This window comes from Centropristis striata, chromosome 20, assembly GCF_030273125.1.
Source record: "Centropristis striata isolate RG_2023a ecotype Rhode Island chromosome 20, C.striata_1.0, whole genome shotgun sequence".
NCBI lineage: Eukaryota > Metazoa > Chordata > Actinopteri > Perciformes > Serranidae > Centropristis > Centropristis striata.
In genome coordinates, this window is record NC_081536.1 from 18,902,752 (window position 1) to 18,929,134 (window position 26,383).

Consider the following 26,383-nt stretch of genomic DNA (forward strand, 5'->3'; position numbering starts at 1 on the left):
GGCTGTGCAAATAGTATAAAGTGCTGTCTTGAGAATTTTCAAGTAAACTGTCACAATTAAAACATTTGAGAGCCATTTGACTATCTTGTTCATAAACATGGTGTTGACTTTTCATCTTGATGACACTGACACTTTCATTGACATGAATATTTGCTTTTGAGGAATGAGCTATCCATATTAAGCAAGTGACACGCTTAGGTTTTGCAGTTTGTACTAATTGTTTTGACAAATACATTAACTGTTTTGCAAATGTAAATAGTGATGTGAGAAATGCACTAAAGCGACTGTATTTTTATCATTATGGCGGAAAACTGGGCCGATAAGAGAGGTGGAGTTCATAGACTACAGGATAGTGTGCATTTAGAGAAAACTGGAGACAGCATGGATCCATTAGTGCAGAGGATGGTACACAGACGACTGTAAAGGTTTGATTTTCACACAAGAAATATAGTATGTTTAGTGGTGACAGACAGACACTGTTGACCAAATGAAATATGTAAGCAAAAATCATTATTACATATTAATGGTGTTCAAATTTGCATCTATAGATTGTTTTTAGCAGTTCGACAACACATCTGTACGCTGACAGCCCGAGTGAAGTATGACATTTCGATCAAGCAGCTTTTGTTTTTCATAACGTTAAATGTGAGAAGGATTTCTCCTGGTGCATCCCACAATGAGGTCAATAAGCCTGCTAGCTATTACGGAGCTCCACAGAGCTACTCAACCAGCAGTGAAGCTGTGATGAGACTTTTCGGGAATTAAAAGATTGCCTGTGAAAGACACTTTAATTTCACTCATTATCTTTGCAATAAAAAGATGTTCAGCTTTAAGTGTTTTTCCATAAAGGCGATAGTTAGATGGGAAAATTGATACCACTTCCCTGTCTGATCATTAAATATGAGGTAGAGGCTGGTCAATCTGGGATTTTTGAGATCAATATTTACAGCTACTGTGAAAATTCACTGATTACTGAAATGGCAGCTGAAAGTAGTGATTTTTTTTTTTTTTTACACCAATATTACTATGCAAATATTTGCAGAAGGCTGTTTTCTTCAAATAATGTTATTAAAAATATAATTTACATTATTATTTACTATTGTTCATTGTATGTATACTGTATTAGATAATTATGAATTATAACTAATTCTGATAAGCACCGAGAAAATAAAAACAATATAAATATATTGTACTGTATGCTAGTAAAGATCTGTTTGCGATTCTCTGCTTTCTTTCTTTTTTAATACTTTTTGTCCCGACTTTGTATTTTTTTTTTTTTAAACAATTATGAAACCACTCTACTCATAGACTACCAAAATAAAAGCAGAAATTTTCTTCCACCTCAGTGTTGACTAAAATGAGACAAGTGAATCTGAATTATATCGATTCAGGCATACAAAAAATATATTCCAAAATTGTTTTAAAAAATCACAATACTTTAGTGAATTGATTTTTTTTTCTCCCACACCTATTAATTCAAGAGCTTCAGAGTTTCTGCTGACTACCTTATCTTTAACAGACAGGTATGAGATTGGTTTCAAATGTAGAACTATTCCTTGATTTAATTTCCAACAGTAAGCGTACTGTTGCTGCACTAAGGTAATGTAATGTAAAGACTACTTAGACACATCCTGGCCGTGGTGTTATTGCATTAATCTGGATACACAAAGTGACAATGATACATTACACCCTCTGGCCTCCACTTTATTAAACCCCAACTGTCATTCCACCTGCAAGGTAATTTACTTCTGTCTTGCCGCAACCCTCTCCTCAATAATCCCAAATCCTCTTAACAACCTGAGATGACAGTGAGTTCATTAAATTCTGATTAACTTTAACACTGACAGCTTAGTGTGATCGTCATTTCAGGCTTTATTTGAACGGGGACCAACGAGACACCTCGAGATGCAGTAAAAAGCTGTCACCCTGCACTGAGCGGTGTGCTGGAGATGGCGGTAATTTCCAACATCGCCTTATTGACATGAGAAATGGCCGCAGTTGTGTTTCTCCTGTGTGTTGTATGTCAGAGGCTTATGCATGTCCAGGATGCTGTGTGGGGGTTAATGGCCTCATCTCATCTTAATTAACTGAACGAGGTGTTATATTAATGAGTTTTCAGCTTTAATATATTCTTCGCCCTTGAGGTTTAATAATCACCCATCTATTGTCAGCATTCTTTCATTATATAATATCAAAATAATTTCTTTGCAGTCATTCAGTTTCCTTAAACCTAATGAATTTCTAATTACACGCAGGAATAAATGCAGTGATAATTAACATTTTAGAAGGTCTTGATTAAATATATTCTAGCTAGAGTGTTATGGTAATACAGGCAATTTATCCAACAATACACGTTTGTGAGCCAAAAACAGCCAAAAACAGCACAACCAGCTTGTATTCTTTTCCTTTGAGTTGTAAAGTCAGTGAAGTGGGAAAGCCAACATATATTTTGTTCTTTGACTCTAAATATGGAACAAAAAGTTGGCTGAACTGCTCTTTAATATAATGACAGTTGTCACAGTAACTAAGTGATCTTACTTGCAAAAACATTTTGAGTCATTATTAAATCATCAACTAAGCTGAGGAGAAAATACAGTATCTGGCTCTGTATTTTAGCATCTCTGTCCCTGGATCTCTGTGGACCGATATCTACATATCAAACTATGATGCTCCTGCAGTTTTAAATATGTGGAATCAGTGGTTTACATTGTGAATGAAAAAAACAAACTACATGATTAGATTTAAGAAAAAGATCAGGTTTGGCTTAAAATAAGTACTTTTGTTAAGGGATGTCCTGAGTTTTTTTGCTGTAGAGCGCTGAATCGCAAAAACAGAAAGCAATGATAAAGGATCCTATGGGCTCATTACGTCTTGATATCTGATCACTTAAAAATGCAGCGATCAGCCCTGATACTGAGTGTAATAATGTATAGCACATCCTTACCTTTGTTATGTAAAATAAGTTGCGTAGCAACCGTTGAATCACATCCCAGGGGTTGAAACATATGCTTTTCTTTGAAAGATCAGCAAAGATTTATCATATAACAGGGAAGCTGTAAAAACTTTTAAACTTTCTGACAGATCATAAGAAAGTTTCCATTAGAAAACCAAACTGAAACTTAAAATTGTGAGATTTATGTCAAAATTACTTTATTCTACTAGCCTGGCTAACACCAGACTAATCTCAAATGAGATCTAGTCTGGCAACCAGCCATTCATTTCTCCGTAGAGGAGGTGTGGTTTACGATCCTCCGGAGCCGTTTATTGGGCGCTTAGAATGTCTATCAAAAGCGTCTGTAGGTAGCTCTTAGCCAATCAGATCAGTTATACCAGATGACGTATGTAGAGCAACAGAAATGGATGTTTGTTGTGTGTGTGTCTGTGAGAGAGTGTTGCTGCTGCTTTGCTTCTCCAGTTCTCGCTTTCTGCAAGATTTTTAATTTTCACGCTTTATTCCCCCTCATGTCATTCAGCCACACACATCCACTGATTTTATGGGCAATAAACAAGCTGCTGCGGGTCTCTCGGCGGCTCCGCTGTCCCCCGGCTCATAGCGAGATCACCGGCGTTACGGTAGCGGGGCTATTAGCTGCTAGCGGCGCTAATAGCCCCGCTTCCGTAACACCGGTGATCTTGCTACGAGCCAGGGGACAGCGGAGCCGGCAAGAGACCTTTCGCCTTTCAACTTTCGCTCTAAACTATTTAAAACACCATCTACAGCTAAAGAGAGTTTCGCGTCTGCAGCAGCCATGTTGGATCTGTAAGAAAACTACAAGCTTCCAAGTGCCGAGTAGTACGCGTCATCGTCTTGCCGTCCCTCCCCGTTCTGTGATTGGATCCCTATAACAGGGCTAAGAAACCTCCCTGGTTGCCAGACTGGATGGAGGTTCGAAACGAAATTCGAGCGCACAAGGCAGTATGGGTATACCCAGGCTATTATTCTACATGTCTAATTTAAAATGTCACCAAAAATAAACCATTTGGAATAACTAGATCCTGTTAAAAATATTAACTTCTGTGCTCCTTACCACAACTGTGAAGCCATGAATGATTCTGAAATTTCAAATATTCATTGAAAATCTGACATAACAGAAGGCCAATTTCACAGAGAGGACAGGAAAAGGGACACAACGCACCTCTAGCTGTCTTTCTCCATCTATATACTACATCACCTGATTCTATGTTAAAGAGTGAGTTGTGTGTAGGTTTCAGACGGCGAGGGCAGAGATAAAGCGTCAGTAATTGATGACTTCAGAATGAGACCTGTCTGTAGCATCCCACCAGCAGGTTTTTCCATCAAATTCAAAACACCTTTATGAGCTGTGCAGAGCTCGAATGACTATTGTTTTCTATTATTTGGCAGCAGAAAGTTACACAATTGGCACATTGTACTTATTAATTTTCATGCCAGCAGCAATCATTTGATAAGTATCATTCATAATAAAACGGATAAGCATCTCCTGCTCTCTCATTTTGCAAAGAAACTCTGACAAGAAAATTGAAGGTCTTTTCATTCCACATAAACAAAAGATAAGACCATTGTCTCGTTATATTTTAGTAAACAGATGATGTTTACAGCAACATTCAGCCTGTTATTGACAGGAAGAGAAAGTGAGAGTGAAGGACGAAAACATCTGCAAAGAGTACATCTCTTCTGTTAGAAAACAACACTTGACAAGAGAAATTGCTCAATCTGACACTAAACTACCTTGACTTGGTGTTTTCTGGACCACTGAAGCACAGAGGTGGCAGAGAGATGTGCTGTAATGGACCTTTAAAATCATCCAAAATACTCTTTTCAGAGAAATCATGTATAATTCATAGCTCCCCATCAACCCATTAGCTGTGGTTGCCACCTGGGGGAGTGAGACATCTTCCCAGTGCTCCTGTTTCTCATCGATCTTTATGTCTCCTTAAATGAGAAGAAAACAGATTTGATAATGACGGTAAATTATCCCTACGGTGATGCTGATGAGAAACTGATTTTTACAAACTCGTCACACGTGCTCCCAGCCTAAAGGGATAAACTTCGGCCTAATTTCACACTGTTCTCTTAGATGCATTATTCAAACATCATTTTGACACATACGCAGATGCACAACTGTTAGTAAACCTGTGTTAATTTTCTTATTTAAATACATTTACATAACAAGTAGGTGCAGTTGAGAATTGGATGTTTTAATGTGCACAAATTATGGCTTAATGTCCCCATTTTGGCTAAATGATAACTCTGATGAAAAAATAATTTGGTTTTATTCTGCTCTGACTGAAGAGTCCAAATAATCTTCTCTGTACCCTGTATGACAAATTATCGAAAACAAAATTACAATAACCTCTGGTCTGGCCCCCTAACGAGCCTCATCTGTTGCTGAAGCTGTAATGTGGAAACACAGAAAGAGCTATACAGTTGTTCATTATTCTTTTGAATGAGAATTTATTTTCTGGTTTCGGGCCATCATCGTGATGCTGAGCTTGATGAGAATTGTAAGCAGATATATGTTGTTTAACATCCACCTTTTCATTTAAACATTCCTGCGTCAAGCCTGCCAAAGTTATCTAAAGAATATAATATATTACGCACCAGAAACACCTCCAGAGAATAACCTCTGTGTTCTTTGTTGCTTTAAAAAGCCGAAAGGCATTTGTTTTCATTTGTTTTGGTCTTTGTGTGTTACAAGCCTCCTGGACCTGTGTAATTAATATAAAATTGTTGTGTTTTCACTTTGATGTTCCATTTCCAACATCCTTGTGTTTACTCGGCACCAGTGAGGAAGACACTTGGGATTACTTCCAAAGGAAATGTATTGATCTTGCACCTTTTAGCTGCAAGAACATGTAACACCTAATTGGAAATCTGAATGCCCGCCTACAATACCTTAAAGGCTAAACAAAATCTCCAGTTACATCCATCTAACATATTTATTATACTCTCAAATAAATTATTGGTCTATTTTGTCAGGTTTACTCACTTCAATTACATATAACATTTCCAACATAAACCAAAAAGTACTTTAATGTAATCACTGTTAATATATTCTGCTTGTCTGAGCACTACTCACCCAGAGGTGGGGGAGGGTCAGTTAAGGGGAAGGAGGATGGTGTGTTTGTTTTCCAAAAAGCGTATCTGCAGCTAGATGGAGAGTAAACTGAAGTATTTGAAAACTGAAGTTGATGTTTCCTTGTGCATTCAGCATTCTGCTGGTATAATTTTGTTAATAATAACACTACAACAATAATAATTTGTTATGAAATACCTGATAATTATTACGCCATTTCACTCTTCCTGTCAATAATTGCCAACTCTGTCTTTGCTCCATGTTACATATCAAGAAGAAAAGACCTTCTTGTATTTACAGTCTTACTCCTGTCTGACCAATCAGCACAGTGAACTACATGCATTTTGCTTTGCTAGGACTTTTCTGTGTAAAAAGTTTACCATCTCATCAACTGATTTGGTCTTATTTTGTCTATAAATGTCAAGAAAAAAAAAAAACGCCATGAAACTACTATTTACAGGTGCTGTGTGTGTTATAGGGATGAACGAGGCTACCCCCAGCTGTTCAATAACAAAAGATGAACATTGGCCTCGTTATTTTCAAATCCCAATAATATTTAAACCTTAAATTCGATTTTCAGTACAGACGGCAACCAACTCATGTGGTATAACCAGCAGGTGAGAAAACACACTCCGCCTACACAGTAAATGCATGAATATGGGAAGTCACATGGAGCCATTTAAATGTTCCTGAATGTTAAAAAGACTATCCACATGTGAGGACCGTGCTTCACCATGGCAACAACAGTGACCAGGCATGAGCACGGAGCAGGTGGATTGTAATAATATAGCACAATAACAACGTAATGATGCTGAAACATCTCTGAGAAAGTGAATATTGACGAATGATTTCCTGGAGATGAAAAGCTCGGATGTAATGAGGCAGCAACAGGAGAAAACATTTCTGTCTCTGTGATCAAACACAACACATGTTTGTGTTTTGAAAGTTTGCCCAAACAATTGCATGCTTTTTTCCTTGTTCATCAGCCACTGAATATAATCTCCACTGTTTTATAATTCAGGTGCCACAGCCCCTAAAGGAGAAGGAGAATGTTAAATCTTTATAGAAACCTAATTCGGCTTTAGTTTGTTTTAGTTAACAGCACAGCAATAAAACATGAAAGCAAAGTGATTAAGAGAAAAAAAGAGCTAAGGCTATTAATTTGTGTGAAGAACGATAGAAAAAGACAAGGAAAAAATAAAACTAGATGAGAATTTATTGTAATTTATCTAATGACCTGCTTTTAAATAAACATTTCCTCAGGCTTTTTGTTGCCTGCCGTAGCATTTAATGTGTCAAATTGATAATTTTGGAATGCTAACAGATAATAAGAGACTGATAACGCTACCCTTTAAACACCAGTGACTTTTGTGTATCCACACGTGGACCAAGAATGTAGTAAAATCAACAGTCTTGTCGTCATATTTCAACAAATGCTGAGAATAAACCTACGCACTTGTGCTCAACTGTTTGGAGCAGGAGTTGATTAATTTTAATGGCTCTTGTTACACAGCAAGATAAACATAATTCATCATTTGGTCTGCGCTGCTGGCCAGTGTGTGCGCAGCCCTGTGTATGAATCATGGGCTGTTGCTGGTTGCGGATAGACCCCATAAGGCCTGGTTTGTAGAAACAGCGGCTGCTCATGTGAACAGACGTCTGTATGCCCCTGGCTCCGACCAATAACACTGTCCATGCACGCCATGGGGAGCATGATGGATTAGGCTGCACAGGATGTAACTGTGTGCATGTCTGCCTGCAGGGCATGTGTTCCTGAGAGTTTAGCTCTAACAGCATGCATGTAGTGTTCATGTTCGGGATAAAAGACTCAATTTGATGTACAATATCATAATATGACACGAACTATTGATTGTTGACTGGTCATTCATCACATTGATGATCCTTTAAAATCCAATGTTGCCTTGAAGAAGTCCTGCTCATTAATCCGTAACATTACCCCAATGACCTCATAAACCCGGAGATAATGAAAGGATAGGCACCATGATATAGCGGCAGGGCCACATCTCAAGACGGGTAGCAAGTTTATATCGTCTTACAGTAATGTTTATAATATAGTGTTGTGCTTCCCTAATGTATAATTATGAGTAATTATAATAAATGCATGAGGGGCATTTGTAGTAACTGCTGTCAGGTATCTTCTTTAACAAGACTTAAGAGTCTACAGCCATGCAAGTGACTCTGAGGCTGTTAAACCAAACTGTTATGTGGGTTATAGATGGATGGATGTATGTATGGATGGATGGATGGATGGATGTATGGATGGATGGATGGATGGATGGATGGATGGATGGATGGATGGATGGATGGATGGATGGATAGATAGATAGATAGATAGATAGATAGATAGATAGATAGATAGATAGATAGATTTTTTACCCTTTGATCAGCAAGTTTAAAAGAGATGGATGGATAGTTAGTTTTCTCTGGCGGCAAAAGTAATTTTGACTAGAATTTTGACTAGACAGAATGAAGTTGTAGTTATCTTTCACTAGACTTTCTACAAATCAAAATTGCATTACTGATATTTTGGCTTAGACATAAAAACAAGTGAAGAAGCAGTTGTTGATACCTACAATTGCCATTACAGATTGAATATTAAAAGGGCATACATACTAGACAGACAGACAGACAGACAGACAGACAGACAGATTAAAGTTGTTCCTATTCCTTTATATTAAGCAAGGTTCATTCAATAGGATCATTCAACTTTAATTTAATGGCATTATAAAAAAGGAACAGACGGCTTATAGGGCTCATAATTTAAACTAGTTTATGTTTTATTTAACACTTGGTGTAATATAATGCTTGATAAAATATGCATTAAAGCTCTCGACAGTGAAACACTTACCATAGAGTCATTTGTCTTCAGAGACAAAATGTGAAGACATTAAAAGTGACCCTAGTGTAAGGACAGACATTAGATTTTTTATTTTTTTTATGCAGTAGGTGTATGGAAGATCCTGTGAAAAGCCAAAAATAACATCTTTATTAATAATATGTATATTGTTTGTCCCAGCCTTGGCCACCAGAGAGGATTGATATAAATACCATTAAAGACAATAAATAAATCACTTCTCTCTTCTGTTGACATGGAAGTCAATCCATTATTCCCTTATGGTAGCAGCTGAACTGAAGAAAACCCCAATTGTTTTTCTAAAATCATTTCAGTAAATGGAAGTCATTAGACGGGCACTGCTGGGAATATGTTGCTGGAGAAAGAGATCCCAATGCAGCATTAGATGTTGGTATATCAACCCACACACAGTCAGTGGCCTTGACACATGAAATACCCCACTTATATGATGTTGTAAAGGCTGTTTTTGTTTGTATGTTTTCAATGTCAATGTCGTTAAATGATGCTTTATCTGCTCAACGGAAGCTTGAAGCAATAAAAGGCTCATATTTGTAAACTTATAAGTTTTAAATTAACCCTGAATCTATAAGAAGTGGCCATGTGAAAAGCCCTTCAGAATAAATGCTCCTCTTTACAGCTCTATGCAGCTTTCAGCCTTGAGATTTCAGGACAAACAAAACCCAAACAAAACTTTGTGTACAGGAGAAAAAAGTAATACAGTGAGCAGGGGTGAAGTACTGGACAAGGTTGGACCAATCAACTGCTCCTGACCAGCCATCGGACATTCAGATGAACCTCTGACATCAGAAATTTTGATAGGCTGTCATCAGGCCCTTGCTCAGTTGAAGAAGATCCACGAGTCCATACTTTTCTCTCTGCCCCTGTGCAAAGAGAGCCTTGTTATACCAGTATGTTCAGAGGAGTAGTGTACCTCTTGCAGCTTGTGTTATAGTCTCCATCCAGTGGTGTTCAGAAGAGTAGGTATTGTGTTGGAAATAATTGCAATAAAAGCTGCATCACTGCAATCTTGCCACTTCTACCGAGGTCTGTGTCCGACTGTAGCTTCTGAAAGCTGCCGATGGGTTCATGTTTGCATCCGGAATATGTTCGTAAAGCCGCTGCATTCATGAGATCACGATACAGTGGAAAGAACCGTGAAACAGGATCCATTGTTTCATAGTTTTTTGGTCTCAGTTTCAGAACTGTTACACTCCTAATCAAAGCATCCAAAGAAACTTCTCAAATCTCTCCTGCAGCATATTTCATTTGGCTGCTCTCCATCTGTACGCTCAGTATGTCGGCAACATAAGTTTGCCCAACTACAGCTTAACACGTCGATTCCCAGTGGAGGTTCAGGTACGTCAATGGTGGGATGGGAATGAAAATAAAAAAGCAGATAATGAAGTATTTGTATAGAATAGAATTGGAAGATCTGATGCAACATGTTGAGGGCTGTTAATGGGTTCTCATCACAGTCTGACATCCAGTTTTAGAGAAAGGATTCAGCACAAACATGCAGAGATTTATGGCTTTTCAGCCCTCAAACAGCTCTAATTCCACGTCTGAGCCAGTCACTTCATTAACCCCTTTACATTTCATTATTTCAAAAACTGTGTTGTCATAGAAACTCTCAATGGGTGATTAAAATGATGATTAGCTTTGGTTTGAAATTAGATTTTTGTGCAGAAAATGAGAAAAAGACACTATTTAATGATTGATAACTTTATCACTTCTGGCGTCATTTTAGCAGAGCAATCACAAGTTTGTGAGCACAGGGTACCATACAAGTACCAGCAATGTGTGCAAAAGGGTTGGCTGAAGTGGAGCAAAAGTGGAAGGAGGGTAGTGATGATTATCCTCTCAGCCAAAAAAACTTCTAGAGCGACAGGGTGTGTATTTTTGGATCAAGAAAGTGGCAACGTGTTGCGCTGGTGGCACTAGTCTTCACATTAGTTAGCAAAGTGAGCTCTGCATGAGAACCTGCTTCTCTCTAATATATAATGTCTTTCTCTTGTCAGGTTTGCCTTATCATCAGTTTACTCTTTCCTATCTTCCCTGCTTTAATTCACTTCAATCTAAGTGAGAGAGCAGATGGACAAACAGTGAAATCATAACAAATGCTAGACTGATAACCTTAACTGATAAAAAGAGGAGTGTATGTTTGCATAGGAACTTTATACATCCGTGTGTAACACCTGTGTGTGTGGATCAGTACACTAGTGTACCTGCCACTATGAGTCCTCTCAGCAACTGATTGAAGCTGCCTGGACACATTTCCCAAGCCGTACCTCGAATACACATCCAGAGACAGATGTGTAAACTCACTCACAAACACAGAATCTGGCAAATAAATGATGGAGTGAAAAAGTCAGAGACGAATAGGTTTGTTGAGCGTGTTGCGGGCTGTCAGACGGAGACGGGCGGACACTGTTGTGACAGATGTGCTGTTGAACAAGTCGACGTTCAGTGATGCATTCGTACAAACTTGCACACTTTTCACCACATGCTGAGATGAAAAATGACACATTGAATCATGTAGTCTCGACAAATGCACACATCCAGTAGAAGCATTAGAGAAAGGTTGTGCCAGTGTTTGGTTGAGAAGTATTTTTGACGACTTTGCCTGAACTTGAAGTACTGAAGCCGAGAGTACTGCTCCCTGTTTGCATCCTCGTCCTCTGTTTCTATTCCAGTTTATTACCAGTTTACTAACTTAATTTTTAGGTGTAACTTGTTTTGTAAAAGTTTAAAGCTGGCCTTGCCCTTATTCTATTTTGACACAGCTAATTAAAAAGTGCAGTAACAAAATAATTTGGGGGCCTTAGCACAGTTTCGGGGGTTTGGTTCAAGCCATTTTGTTGAGTAAAACTTCAGGCTTGTATCAGTATTGAGTTTGGCTCTTTTTTAAAAATGGATTTCAGTCTTAAAATGCTCTCTTTCTCTCTCTGAATGTGTCATGCAATGTGTTGCAAGTAGACATGAAATGCCCAGTGCAGACAAAGTGCTTGCAATGGGCATGTTGGACTAATAGATGAAATTAGGTAAAAATCTTCCCCGGTGTCTCGTGTCATGTTGATACAGGTTAATACAGCATACTGGCTGGTTCTGGTTTGAGTTGTAGGTCTGTGCTGAATACACTTTTCTAATGTAATATGTTCTGTTTCAACATACAGGGTGTCCATAAAGTCTCTTTACAACTTAAAAAAATGTATTACAAAAGCAAAGTAACAGACAAATATGTGGAACTTATTACAAAATGAGGAGTAGATACTGAAGTCAAGATCAAGACACGATTACACGGTACACGGTACACGATTTCTTGCCATGTTCGCTGTAGCATAGCCTCATCAATGGTATCAGTGGTCTTTTGCTTTAGGTCAGTCATGTCGCGTATCTTTGATTGATACATGATAACTTTAACATAACCCCACATTAATATTTTTTTATTTCAATAAACCATGATACACATTGTACCTTCTCTTGAGGAGTAACCATTTTAAAGGGTTCATTTACCACTACCTGTTTCATCAGCAGGGTGCCTGAAATACACAAATGCAATGTGATTAAAATATTTATAAATATGTATTTCTAATAATAACCACTGAGTACATACAACAAATCTGATTAAGATATCTCATCAAAAGCCTTTGTAATATATATTTTTTAATTGTAAAGATACTTTATGTACACCCTGTTCAATTTGATCATCTGGGCTACAAATGGTACATTTAAAGGTACAAACAGAGCACAACAACTGACTTGCAAGAACCTTTAACAGGTTTAAAGCTGTTTGTCCTCCATCATATACAAATCTGTCCTCTCTTCCCAACACAGCTTCGGTTGCCTCACCATAGAAAACACACACCAAGGTGGTGACCATCCTCGATCCCCTCTGTGTCCTTTGTGGGTCCACAATGTGCTCCTTGATGTAAAAATTACATGAAAACATTAAACAGTAAGTGGGCAAATATTGAACACTCCTAATTGGCCTGACTGAAATTCATTCAAGGAGATCAATGTCCTTGGACACACAAAGACAGACTCCAATGGAGGGGAAACTCTGCAGACATATTAATGATCCAGAGTCACTGTTAAAAGTGTAACCTACCCTCTCCTCACAAACAAGCTAATTAAAGCAGTGGCAGAAAATGCCAGAATGCAGATCATCCACAAACCCAGACACACTAAGAATAAATACACACAGTGTAAGGCTGCTGGACACAGAATTCTAACAAGTAGCTCGACTAATAGCTTATCTTCCCTCATGTAGTCAGCAGTGGCATTAAAAATGCATAATTTAACTGCAAAATAGCTGCTAGCATTGACAACAAGGTCAGAAACAGCTGTGACTTGTTGTCCATGTTGAGTTAACCACTGATAGTCAAGGCTGATGAGACCCAATCAGGAAATGAAACGTGGGTGTCTGCTCCATCATTTCAACATTCTCTGTTTCTGCCTGTCCAGACTAAAACACAACCCAGAGTTTTCAAACTAAAACAGGCCAGCAGTGCTTTCAAATGGCTCCACTTAAGCAGTTCAGAAATGCCAGAGATGCCTTTCTTTTCTGTGGATTTTGCAACCGCTTCACAGCCTTCTTAAGAGCCTTTAATCAGTGTGTCATTGTGTGGTGCTTTGAAATGTGCTATTTTTATAGCACGCATATTTTCCCCTTAACCTTGGGTCAGCCGCAGTGTGGTGAATTACCTTTGTCAAACATGTTTCATGCCCTGAAACTGACCTGTCAAGCTGTAGTGAAATCAATGTAAACCAAGGACTAAATCGATCAAATACATCTGTGGGAAATTGGTAGCAGTAATGTTGAATGTGTGCAATTTTTCCTTGCAAAAGAAATCCAAAACACTGATAGATGGAATTGTTATCAAATTATTGGTGGTATAAAAATAAATTTGAGCTATGCGGTGTTAATGTTTTGATCGTTTTTCGTAGCAATTCAAACAAAACGACCGGCTGATGATTTTTAGAGCAGTTTTTCATCCAAAAAGCACATAAATCCAAACTCCAAAAAAATGCTTGAATAAAGCTTGCAAACCAGCCTTGAAATTGGATTATCTAGACAACAATGACACAAATCACCCACACTGCATGTATTCAACAATGTGTTCTAATCATGGGTTTAATACTGTATTTGCTGCCTTCTTCTGTCTGAGTCACTCCTGTAATTGTTTTCCATCATTGGAAATATGGCAAAAAGAACCAGGAAACCAATTTAGGCTTAACCCAGATCCTCTGTGATGTAGGTAATGGACACAGGGGCCTCAAAAACAGTTTATCAGCTTGTTGCTTAGGAACACTTTTGTTAATGTACTGGAGATCTTATACAAAGGGGCTCTGTGCCCTTGGCCCCAGACTTAAGTCCATATTCAATAAGCAGTGAAAAGGTTTGGCAGGTCTCAAACCACAATGACCTTTACTCTGATTGAGGTCATCACTTGACCCCTGTGGATTGTTTGTTTGCTCTTCCATGGCACAATACAACAGTGAGCCATTTTTGTGAAAAACCACATTTTTAGAAACACAAAAAGACGTACAAAAAGGTTCAGATAGTTTCAAGCAGGGGGTTGTAACAACATCATCAAATTGATTTTGAGAGCAAATCTGCGATACCCTCTGGTGCTTTGAAATGCCAGCCTTGACGAAGAGGGACATGTTTAACCGTACCTGTCACACAGTATAAAGGGAAGAATCAGGGTAAGCGAGTGAGTCACTTCGTAATTGACAGATGAACAAAAGAGCCGAGAGCACCCATCAATCATCAGGCAGAGAAACAGACAAAATCTGTCTTTTGTTCCCCGCGCTTCAGTAAGCCATCGTTCCTTCTTTCTGTGAATAACTTTGTCAGTGCAGAACACTGGCTGTCTCTACTTTGCATAGATAAAAACCTTTTTTTGTGGAGATCTCTTGAGTCTCCACAATCAAAGTCTGTCAAATTCTGAAGCAGGCTTGCTGCTCTAGTTTGTGTTTACGCTGATTCAGTGTATGCTGATTACACAGTGATTACATTACTTTTAGACCGCTTCTTTTCCTTTTTTATTTATATATAAATAAATAATAATACATTTTTGTTGATTTTCACTTATCAGCACCCATGTTCATCAAATAAAAAACCCTGACTTGTAAAATATTAAGGTCAAGGTGCGAGCATCTAAAGGAAACATCTCTAATCTGCAGACACTTAGGTACACAACAGGAGGAATGGTCCGATCTCACTCTCCACCCTAAGGCCTTAAACCTTGAACCCTCAGGACTTCACTGACGTGACTTGGTCCTGCTTGATTGCTCTAATTCTCCAGCATCGTCCAGTGATGTTAAGAAGCTCATTACTCAAACACACACACACACACACACACTCACACACACACACACACACACACACACAAGAAGGACAGCCTAATTACCTCTCTGCACTGTCTACTCATAGCTGTCTCCCTAACAAGAAATTAGACTCGATACCACCCTGGTGTGTGCAGGTACACATTTTTAGAAAAAGCAGCAGGCAGAGCTCTTTTCTCTGCTAGTTACACAATGGGCTGTCAAACGTTTTTGCATTGATAATAACAATTATATGTTTTTTATTTTTTGGTAGTTTTATTGTTGCCAGGAGCAGAGGTTAAGCCCAGATAACATTTTTGCTTAACCCATTGACGCCGGGAAAGCATTACCGCATTTCTACCATTAAAGCCGGGAGTGCTGTTGCGTCACTCTACCATTAAGGCCGGGACAGCGGATATGTCATTTTGTAGTATTTGTATTTTTTTCCACCTATTTTCGGTCTCTTGGCCAATGAAATGCATCAGAATACAAGTGTGAGTGTCACAATGCAACATTGGACTTTTCCAGAACTTATAAATCATGGAGGAAGACGACTATAGCGGAGGAGCTCAGCAGTAAGTGACGGAAGAGATCTGATTAAAACAGCGCCATTGATTTAATTGCTGATCCGGACTTTGAACCCTCGGAACCAATCGACCGGCATTTATGGATGAGGAATATGTTTTTAGACGACATATTTTCACAGAAGAACAGACAGATTTGTGGCCATCTGGAGATAATAATAATAATATTATTAATAATATATTAATATTAATAATAATAATAGGCTAATTGATTGTGATGAGATTTAAGAAATCATGACTGTTTATGTCTTATATTACTTTGTTTGAATTACATTGTTGAGTACCCTGAAAAGTGCAATATATAAAATGTATTATTATTATTTATTATTATTATTATTATTATCATGATAATTCTTTTTTTATTACAGTAGGCTAATGAGAACTATGTCTTGTTCTTCCAGTGGTCATATCATGTTTGCATCTTGCTAATGGGCATGTATTAGTATTATGCATAGGATTTTTTATTCAGTCAAATGTAACATTTGCTGAGTTTGTTGATTTTTAAAAAAAGTTTATTGAAGGTTTGGACAAATAAACTCAACTTCGTATGAAAGCCACGGGTATAAGCTCTCAAATACTTTTTGAATTTCATTTTTATCTGCTACAGAGGCTGAAAAATCTATTATTTAGTAGGTGTTGAATTTCCAGAAAAACTTCAGGTTTTAGGGGGTCATTTGAAAATCGCCCATAGGTTTTCCAGGCATTTTTTCCCAGGCGCTTTAGGCCTTAATGGGTTAACAGTTGAACCAGGTGAGGTTTTCAGTACTCAAGCAATGAAGGCCATAATCCACAATGGGTGCATGTTCAGGGCTTCAGCTGGTCAGAGTTCAATGTTTAAAGCTGGTGAAGAGAAAGATATACAATGAAATACACACAAACACATAAGAAGGAACTCTAAAAGACAGATGTTTCTCTGTAGGAGGTTCAGAGCTGCTGGAGGCATGAACGCCTGCTGTCGGTTCAGTGCGGATACCTTTACACCTCTTCTGTGTATACTTGAAAGGAATCCATAAACTGCCTCGATACTGCGTCAGCTACTATGTGTTCATAGTCACACTCGCACATCTACCATGCATGAGGATGTCCGTGAATACAGAAAGGGATCGACACTTTTGAAGCAACCGGTATATATTCACAAGAAGTCATCAAAGGTGGTGTTAGGTGTGCCTAGAGTTGATTCATATTCATCTTTTCTCATTAAAAAAATAATTATACATACCCAGTCACTCATTTGTGTTAATGAGGGGAAACTCTTTTTATCCCACACACCTTCTGGTAATTTTAGTTTATAACTGGTGTATAAAAAAATCTAGTCATTTATGTGCAGCGCTGGTATATACAGGTTTACAAGTCTTAACCCTCTGCACCGTACAGGCAGCCAGCAGGTTTAAAAGGCAAAAAAGAAAGCACAGAAACAACAGCATTTATAAAGAGTAGTCAGTAGTCATCGGCTTCTCAAATTTCCGATGGCCCTGGACCGGTTTAATGTTTGAGGAACGCTTTTGTCAAGACCATCATCTAAATCTAAGCCTAAAATAGGTAAAGTATAAAGTGATTTGTATGTAATATATGTCTCATGTTTACAATTTCTCCAAAAAATAATAATAACAATAAAAAATAATAATAATTCTGTGCTTATCAGTGCAACTGGGAAGCCATGAATTAATCAGCTGAGACCAACAGTCACTTGACAAAAAATCAGTGAAACTGTGACTGAACTGCAGGCCGTTTACGTAGAGAAGAGGGTAAAAGAGGTTGTAAAAATGTAAAAAGGTCAGTATGCATAGCATATAGTTCTCCCTACCTTTTCCTATGATTGTGCTGTTTCTATAGAAGTGCAGGACTTATATGGCATCATATTTGAGTCAAAAGTCGCACGAGCAATAACACATCTGCACGCAGATCTCTCTGCGCGTGTAAATTATTTTGTGTCACGCTCTCAGATTTCAACTGCCGTGCGCATTTGTTTGATCTTCGCGCACATATTCAGCAACCGAGTGAAGCAGATTAGGCGCGCCCAAGTAAAAAAACAACAGCAACATGCACAACAACACTCTCTCCCCCGTGCTAGCTCGCGGTGGAGCTCTGCTCGCGCGGAGCAAGGACTTTTGACACATTGTGATTGGTCATTTTCCAGCCCTCCACGTGGGTGCCTTTTCAGTTTGCTGCTGACAGCTTAGTGGTAGCGGCGGCATCATGTAAACAACAACAACGGTTGTTTCAGAACGTTCACGACCACAACTCTCCGCTTCATCACTGGTAATAAAAAGGTTAAAAAGTGCTGTTCCAGCCTTTATTTGTTCGTGTAAACAACGAACAATGAGACCGGCTATTTATTGAGAAAATACGGTAACTAACCATCACAATTAATGATGTAACGTTAAATAAAACCAACATAGCAGTCATGAATACTTAAGAATCAATGAATCAATAAAGGCCGGATCCAAGCACAGGCTTGGGCTGTCTGAGAAGACTGACGTAAATTAAGATGACCGCCATCCTCTGCTTCAGAGAGACAGCCCGCACCGCTGGACTGCAGGTCTCTGCTCCTTGTCATGGCAAACTCATGGATCGAACACTTTTAACTACTGTATGATCATTTGTATGATAGGCATATAAAACAGTGTATGTTTTTATTTACAATTTATTATATATTCTAATCCATACTATTAGTAGTAGTAGTAGTATTTACACAACAATTTCCACGAATAAAAACAAGAAACAGCACTTTTTAACCTTTTTATTACCAGTGATGAAGCGGAGAGTTGTGGTCGTGAACGTTCTGAAACAACCGTTGTTCTTGTTTACATGATGCCACCGCTACCACAAAGCTGTCAGCAGCAAACTGAAAAGGCACCCACGTGGAGGGCTGGAAAATGACCAATCACAAGAGGGCCGGGGTCAGCCTTGGTCTCCGCCCCCAATGTGTCAAAAGTCCTTGCTCCGCGCGAGCAGAGCTCCACCGCGAGCTAGCATGGGGGAGAGAGAGAGTGTTGTTGTGCATGTTGCTGTTGTTTTTTTTACTTGCGCACGGCTGAATCTGCTTCACTCGGTTGCTGAATATGTGCGTGAAGATCAAATAAATGCAGTTGAAATCTGCGCGAATGACACGAAGTAATTTACGCGCACAGAGAGATCTGCGTGCGTGCAGATGTGTTATCGATCGCGCAACTTTTGACTCAAATATGACGCCATAGACAACCATAATGCAATGAAAACCAAGGCCACAGAGTAAAATGTAACAACAGCAACAACAACAAAATGCCAGGATAGCGCTTGGGCTTCAGAGGGTTAAAACAATATTGCTACGCCTGTGTGTACATTGAAAGGCTTGGCCTTTTGTGTGCTCTTATGATTGCTCCTGTCCATATTGATCTTAAAGAAATGTCTTCCTAAAGCACATCACTGTATGCACTGGTGAACAAAATCTGCAGTTATTTTTCTGTAAATGCATTGTGAAGTCCAGCTGAGGTTAATATGGGGCTTCTTGAAGTCGTTATGTTCTTAAATTACAGTCTTTTTAGTACACATTTTCCTCTTAGTGCTTCCTTGGACGGTATTTTCTTGCTGAACGGCGGCTGAAAGGAAATTGGTACTGAAACGAAAGACTAATTAGGCTCGCTCATGCTCTTAACTTCAGTTGAACTTCCGAGGTAATTTATGAAAGAGCCGATTTTCTCCCAATGTCTTTGATTAAAATTGCTTTCAGAAACAGGCAGTGTGGACAATTACAATGAGCCTTTTAATGTATATATAGACATTTCCAGCAAAAGAAAACGTATTAAGATCTATTCAGAAAGTAAAAGTACTTTAAGTCGAATCAGGAACATTTTTGTTGGTTTTATTGTTGGTCTTTGTAATGATGATGCAATCAATAATACTGCTTAGAAAAGCTTGGGGGGTGACTACAGAAACTGTAGTCTGTTGCCACCTATATATTAAAGTAAAAAAGTAAAAAGTATCAAAGTAAAAGTACTCACTATGCAGCCGAATGGGCTCTTTAGTTGTTATATTATTATATACATCACAATATGAGATTATGTGAATGTTGTAGCTGGTGGCAATAAAGCATATTTTACTGATTTTTATATGGTTTATATTACTGTAAAATAATGCATTGTATTTCATATACTTGTAGGTTTTTAAAATCTTTATCTGCAAGTACATACAACTCTGATTCCAAAAGAGTTGGGATGCCATACAAAATGTAAATAAAACTCAGCAAGTCAGAGAGTATATTTACAAAAACAAAAGTTTATCAGTTTGAATATAAAATATATTGTATTTGTAGAGTTTGAAATTGAAAGGATTAGCAAAGTATTACATTGTCTTTTATTTGCATCTTAAACAACGTCCAAACTATTAGTAACAAAAATCATCAAATAAATATAGTGAAATAAAAAGAACAATACTTCCTTCTTCAATGAAGTGAAGTATAAGTAGAAAGCAGCATAAAAAATAAAACTCAAGTAAAGTAAGTACGTCACCATTGTGACAAGATTCACAGAGATTCTTAGCTTTTTGTTTGCTTACAATAGATACAAGCACCACTGATAGAGAAGGTTTTTCTGGCTGTCTGGATTGTTTCGGAGCATTAACCCGGCTGTAAACAGCACATCAAAAGGCCGCAGGTTAGTTGTTTTAAACTCAGCCTCAGACTATTTGTCATGTCGAGAAGCTGGAGCCTCGAGAAACCCATTAGAGAAAAACATTAGTGAGGATCTGTGACATTAGTCTTGCGCAGCAGATTGTGTTGACTCTCATCATAACATCATATATTACGGGACTGGGTTCAGGCTCTTGCATGAACAGCAGGGACACAAATGTTTAAAAGTTACTGTGACACCAGAGAGCAGGGTCATGGAAAGTGAGCGGAGAGATACACACGGTTATATTTGTTGTGGTGCTTTATGCAGAACAAAGAAACAGCATTTTACTGCAGCCAGGTCAAAGCCAAACTTTTAGAAAGAGCTACTGCTGCTGAATGTGTCCAACCGGGCACAGCTACTGATTTAGCCGGATGGTGGATGGAGGCAGGGGTTTGGGGAGGTGGTGGAGTCGTTTTGCACTCATCAACCTCAAAATGGCTCCCAGTGTTTCCATGGTAACAGGAAGCACTCTGCGCTGGCGGCATATTCCTTGTGGGACCTAGTGGTTCGCAATTCAACCGCAATTGATTTTTCCGATTGAGCGTGCAGATGTCTGGTTGTGTTTGTTTGCTCACTAGAAGTTTGCGGATGTAAGTGTGCAGATGAGGGACGGAGAGACCGCGAAAGGACAGGGAGATAAAGAGTGAGGGAGACATGTTTTATGGCTTTCAGGTTATCAGACAGTGCGGAGGGGAAAAACATCCCTCATCCACCGCTGTCTCTATTTAATCTAGCAAAAAAATGCATTCAAGGCCACGACTGCAGAGTGGGGACGGAGACTTTGAGGCTACATTTCCATGTAACAGTAAATATCCACTGTGTGTCATTAGCTAAATGGCTGTTCAGTCTTGATCTGCCAACAGTGAGAGAAAAGAACCAAAGACAATCAGAGAAAAGAGAGAAAGACAAAGAGGTTGATGAATGTTAATGACCCTGATGTAGGACTGAGACACATCCTTCACCTTCCTCCCAATTCCCTGAAAGTCTCACTAAGTTGAAATCTGCAAAACTTTATTTTCTTCACATACACACCCTGCTGGTTGAGTCAGTACCATTTCATTACCTAAGCAAAGGACGGGTCTGTCATCCTTAATCTGTTCCCTCAGAACAGCCAAGGATGAGATGTAATGCCCTTCACATCCATCACCTGCTTTGTAGACAAACTACTCTAGAATACATAACAGGAGCTTGTATACCAACTCATACATCATGAAGACTCTTGTTCCGCTGCCAGACAGCTGCTGACATAGATCCCATCCTGAAGATGATACTGGTGCATAACTTATGTTTCAAAAATGTGATTTAACTTCCATTTGCCCGGTGCTCTCCCGTCACTTAATGCTTCGTTTTGTTATTACGGAAGGCGGGGAAGTAACAAATTACATTTAATCTAATAGGGTTTTTTTGTATGTGTGTACCTTTTTGAGTATTTTATGTATTTTCCTATATTTCAAATCTCATCCTTCACATATTAAGAACAAAACCCAGGAGTGAAATGTAACTAAGTAAATTTTCAATACTTAAGTACTGTGCTATTTTTGAGGCACTTATAATTTTGATGCTGTTTGAGGCTGAGTGGACTGGTTATAGTGGGACAGAGAGACTGAGTGGACTAGTTATAGTGGGACAGAGAGGCTGAGTGGACTGGTTATAGTGGGACAGAGGCTGAGTGGACTGGTTATAGTGGGACAGAGGCTGAGTGGACTGGTTATCATGGGACAGAGGCTGAGTGGACTGGTTATAGGCAGACAGAGAGGCTGAGTGGACTGGTTATAGTGGGACAGAGAGGCTGAGTGGACTGGTTATAGTGGGACAGAGAGGCTGAGTGGACTGGTTATGGTGGGACAGAGAGGCTGAGTGGACTGGTTATGGTGGGACAGAGAGGCTGAGTAGACTGGTTATAGTGGGACAGAGAGGCTGAGTGGACTGGTTATTTTACATTTTGAGAATGTAGAAGTAGAGAAGTTGAGCATTCAGAATGAAGTTCTTAGAGAGTTCAGCAACAAACTCACTGATTCTCGTAAACTCACTGTACAGATGAGAACGTGTGTTGTCTCGCAATGTACAGTTCTCATATCTGGTTCTTGCTACTGAGGCTGCACTGTGGAAGGCGTTTGTATATTTATTATAGTGCCAAAAACTGCAATTTGTCTGGAAAAGGGAGTCAAACCTCACTGACATGTTAAAATGCCCAGCTTTATAGCACAAATACTTGATTAAAGTTCCTTTAAAGTTATACATTCTAATACTCTTTCCTTCCATGGCACAATAGCCAGATACCTTTTGTAATTTTGTGTAGAAAACATCCGGCACAGAGGCAGAAAACATCCTGCATCGATGTGTGCATTCTTTAGCAAAACAAAACTATTTGGGGAAGCACTCAGACTGAAGAGGATGATGTGTGCACTCTGGCAAATGAGCATTCGCTTGATGCTGCATCTGTCCTGAAACAATGGAAGAGAAGTGAGGAGAAATATGGCAGTAGCACAGTAATGATGATACATTAGAGCAGTAATAGAGTAATAAATCAAAATATAGAAGTCTTTTAACTCACCAATTTATCTAATTAAGGGGTGTCGTTTCAATTTAAAAGCCATTTAAGCACCTGTCTGACAAGTTCAGCACATCGAATCCTCTTCACTGATTCTATCAGACCTACAAAGTGGGTAATCACACGGTGGAAAAATGAAGGTAGGCCACTATCACCTTCATCTCCATCCTCCTCAGCTTTCTCAGTCCTCATCATCAGTCCCCCCTTCAAGTCTCCACTTGGGTCCAGCTTTTTTCCCCTGTGCTTCTCTTACCACTTACATCCTCACTCTATCTCTATCTAGTGCTTTAATTTCCTGAAAGAGGTTCATCTCATGAGCAACATTAATATCTGATTTTCACGTGTAATTCCAGGCCGATGTTATTAGCACAGTGGGTGATTTTCACTCTAACTCAACAGTGTTTTTATATTCCGAGCAATTCTTTCAATTGTTCATATCAATATAAATATACGAAAATGGGGAAAAATTTGAGACTTTTAAACAAGTACACCTTTTTAATGCCCTGCAACAGCCCTTTGTCAATTGGTTTCTCTAAATGGAAAAAAGGTTAATTTAGTGTGTGAAATGACTGAGAGATCAGAAGAAAGAAAAGACTGGCAGTGAAATCTTTAATTTGTGCACAACTCTTCATGTAGCATTATCTCTTACTTCTTGTGACAGGTTATTAAAGAGAATAAAAGCTCCCCCTGGGATGAGATCTTGAAAGAATGACGTTTGTTCGGAACAAAGTTTTAAATATCAATTAATGAGGTGTCAACATGTTATAAGGTGAGCAGATTCCTGAAAGTGGCCTGGATTAAAGAAAAGGAAGCAAACATGTTTGAGTTTAAGTATTGTAAATTGTTCTCATAAAACCAAATAATCCTCACCAAAATGCTCATCATCCCTTGTGTAGTCTTTATATATGCTGAATACTTCCCTTGTCCTCAGGCTCATAAAATGACCCGCCATTACTAAACCCCTAAAATTGTAAATGTTGGGGTTTTCCCTCTTCACAGTTCAGAAAAACTAAAGGCAAACAATGACAGGCAACAACTTTTTAGGTTTAGTTATATGGTCAGAGAATCAGGTACATTCATAATGAGGGAATCAGCTACAAAATGCTCGTCTCCTTCCATTTTTTAACCATTGCTCCCACTCAAAAGGTGTGTAAACATAAACAATAATTAGGGATAAAAACTTGAGGGAAAATTCACAAAATTTTAACTTGGAAAGACAAGACAATATAGTTTTTTTTCCCCACTGCTTTTGAACATAGTGGCTCATCATTATTTACCCTTAAGACACCACAAAGATTATGTTTAAAATCACCAATGCTGGAGTCTTGGGATAACTTTCAACACATGGTAAACACATATTTTTAAAGCATTTTAGGCCTTTCATCTAATTTACATGAGATGTACACACACTCGTGTATAAGGGGGGAACTGTGCACATGAAGACATGAGCCTCAGCCTGGATTAATTATGCATAATGTTTTTGTTTAGCACTCACATGGGAGTGATACGCAGCATCTTGTCACACCAGCGCTATTTCCCAGTTTAGTATTGTGGATAAAAGAGAGAGAGAGAGAGAGAGAGAGAGAGATGTTTTTGTATAGCATATATTATTCCACTGTTGTTGTGAATATTGGCTGTTGTGTACCCTGTCCTCTCCATATCCTCGCTTGGCTCGCTTTTTTTGCGCGCTGGAGCAACTTGCGGTGAGGTTGGAGGCATTTTACGCACGAACGGCAGCTGAGCTGGCAGCATTGTCAACACCGCATTCACATGGCCCCACTCGGCCTCATAAACACACACGCTCAGACACACCAAATACACCTTTATGTGCAATATTAATACAGCAACAGGTTGTGCTAGACAGATTTTCTCATCATGCTAGAGAAGGGATGGTTAGAAAAGTGTAAAAGGCCTAATTATTCCCGGAAAAAAACATCCACACACACGAGTGTTTATGTTAGTACTTTGCTGTCTTACCTGACGATGATATACATGACCAGCACGTTCCCAACCAGCCCCACCACGCACACTATGGAGTAGAGAGCGGTGATAACAATCGCTATTATAACCGGGTTGGCGTCGTCGTCCAGCATGCGGTCCCCGTCGCATCGTGCCTCCGTGAAGCTCGTGGTGTTGCCGTCGGTGAAGTTCCCACAGAAGCTGCTGCGGCTGTAAATCTTCTCCGAGCCGTTGCCTGCGCTCTCCATGGTCCTTGTTCGGTATATGTGGTTAGGTGGGTGCTGCGCGCGTCTTTCGCCTCCCCTCGGGTGCCTGTCGGCGGACTCGCTGCTTGCGATACCCCGCTGGGTGTCTGTTGTTTGCTCTGAGGAGCGCAGCGGGGCGGTCGGACCTCCGGTTCACGTCAAATCTCAACGTGTGTTGAAGAATGTGGCCGCGCGTGATGAGGGGTTAACACCTGCTTGCGCGAGACTCAGTTTACTAAAGACCCTCGCGCGGCACAGCGAGCCTGCACGGAACAGGGTGACGACGTGAAAATGAGTTAGATCGCTCCCTTTCTTACCTCCTACCTCGGTTCCTTCCTCTCTTCTTCCCTATTTCCTACACTCCCTTTCCCTCCTTATGCTCACAATTATTTATTCCTTCCTTTTTCATTCCCTTCCTCACTCACTTTCTTGTTTTGTTTCTCCTTCCCCCTTTTCGCTAATCTTTGTATTCTGTCCGTCCTTTTCTTTTCCCCTCCTTGCTCCCATAAATAATTTCTTCATTCCTTTTTCCCTTACTTCCTTCCTTCTTATTTTACTTAAGTCCCCTTTTTACTCGCATTTATACCTTTGTTCATCCCTCCACTTTCTTTCCTCTCCCCCCTTCTTTTCTTTTTTCCCTGGCTTACTTTTCTTCTTTCTTACACCTTACTTTTTCCCCCTCCTTTCCAATACACCCACCCCCCATTCACTTATTTTTGTGTCCTCTTTCCTTTTTTCTTTCCTTTCAAAATTAATTCCTTTTTCTTCTAATCTTTCTCTCCCTCCCAACCCCCTCTTTTCTGTACTTCCACTCGACAATTTGCCCATCTTTGTTAATTAATTCACACACACACACACACACACACACACACACACACACACACACACACACACACACACACTCATAGATAGACCATCTTTACATAAAAAAAAATATGAAAATCATCAGATGAAGTGTATCCTCAGCTTCTCAATTAGGTGATAATGTGCTCAAAGTGTTTTGTACCCATAACTACCCATAACTTTCTATTCAGTGAAAAAACACCAATACAGTAATTGCACAAGAGAAGTAAAATGTGTTAGATAAAAAAACATCGTGACAACGCTAAGAGGACAGTAATGGGTGGTTGGGAG

At 39.2% G+C, this 26,383-nt stretch overlaps 1 protein-coding gene across 2 annotated transcripts in view; it reads right to left on the reverse strand.

Annotated features, from left to right (window-relative positions):
- oprm1 (opioid receptor, mu 1) overlaps positions 1–25,489 on the reverse strand; it is a 34,514-nt gene extending 9,025 nt beyond the window's left edge. For both annotated transcript variants that reach the window (XM_059359598.1, XM_059359597.1), the window contains exon 1: positions 25,023–25,489. In XM_059359598.1, coding sequence (XP_059215581.1) covers positions 25,023–25,252 — 230 coding nt within the window. In that variant the 5' untranslated portion in view covers positions 25,253–25,489. The remainder of the gene's footprint in view (positions 1–25,022) is intronic.
- Positions 25,490–26,383: the final 894 nt, after the last annotated feature.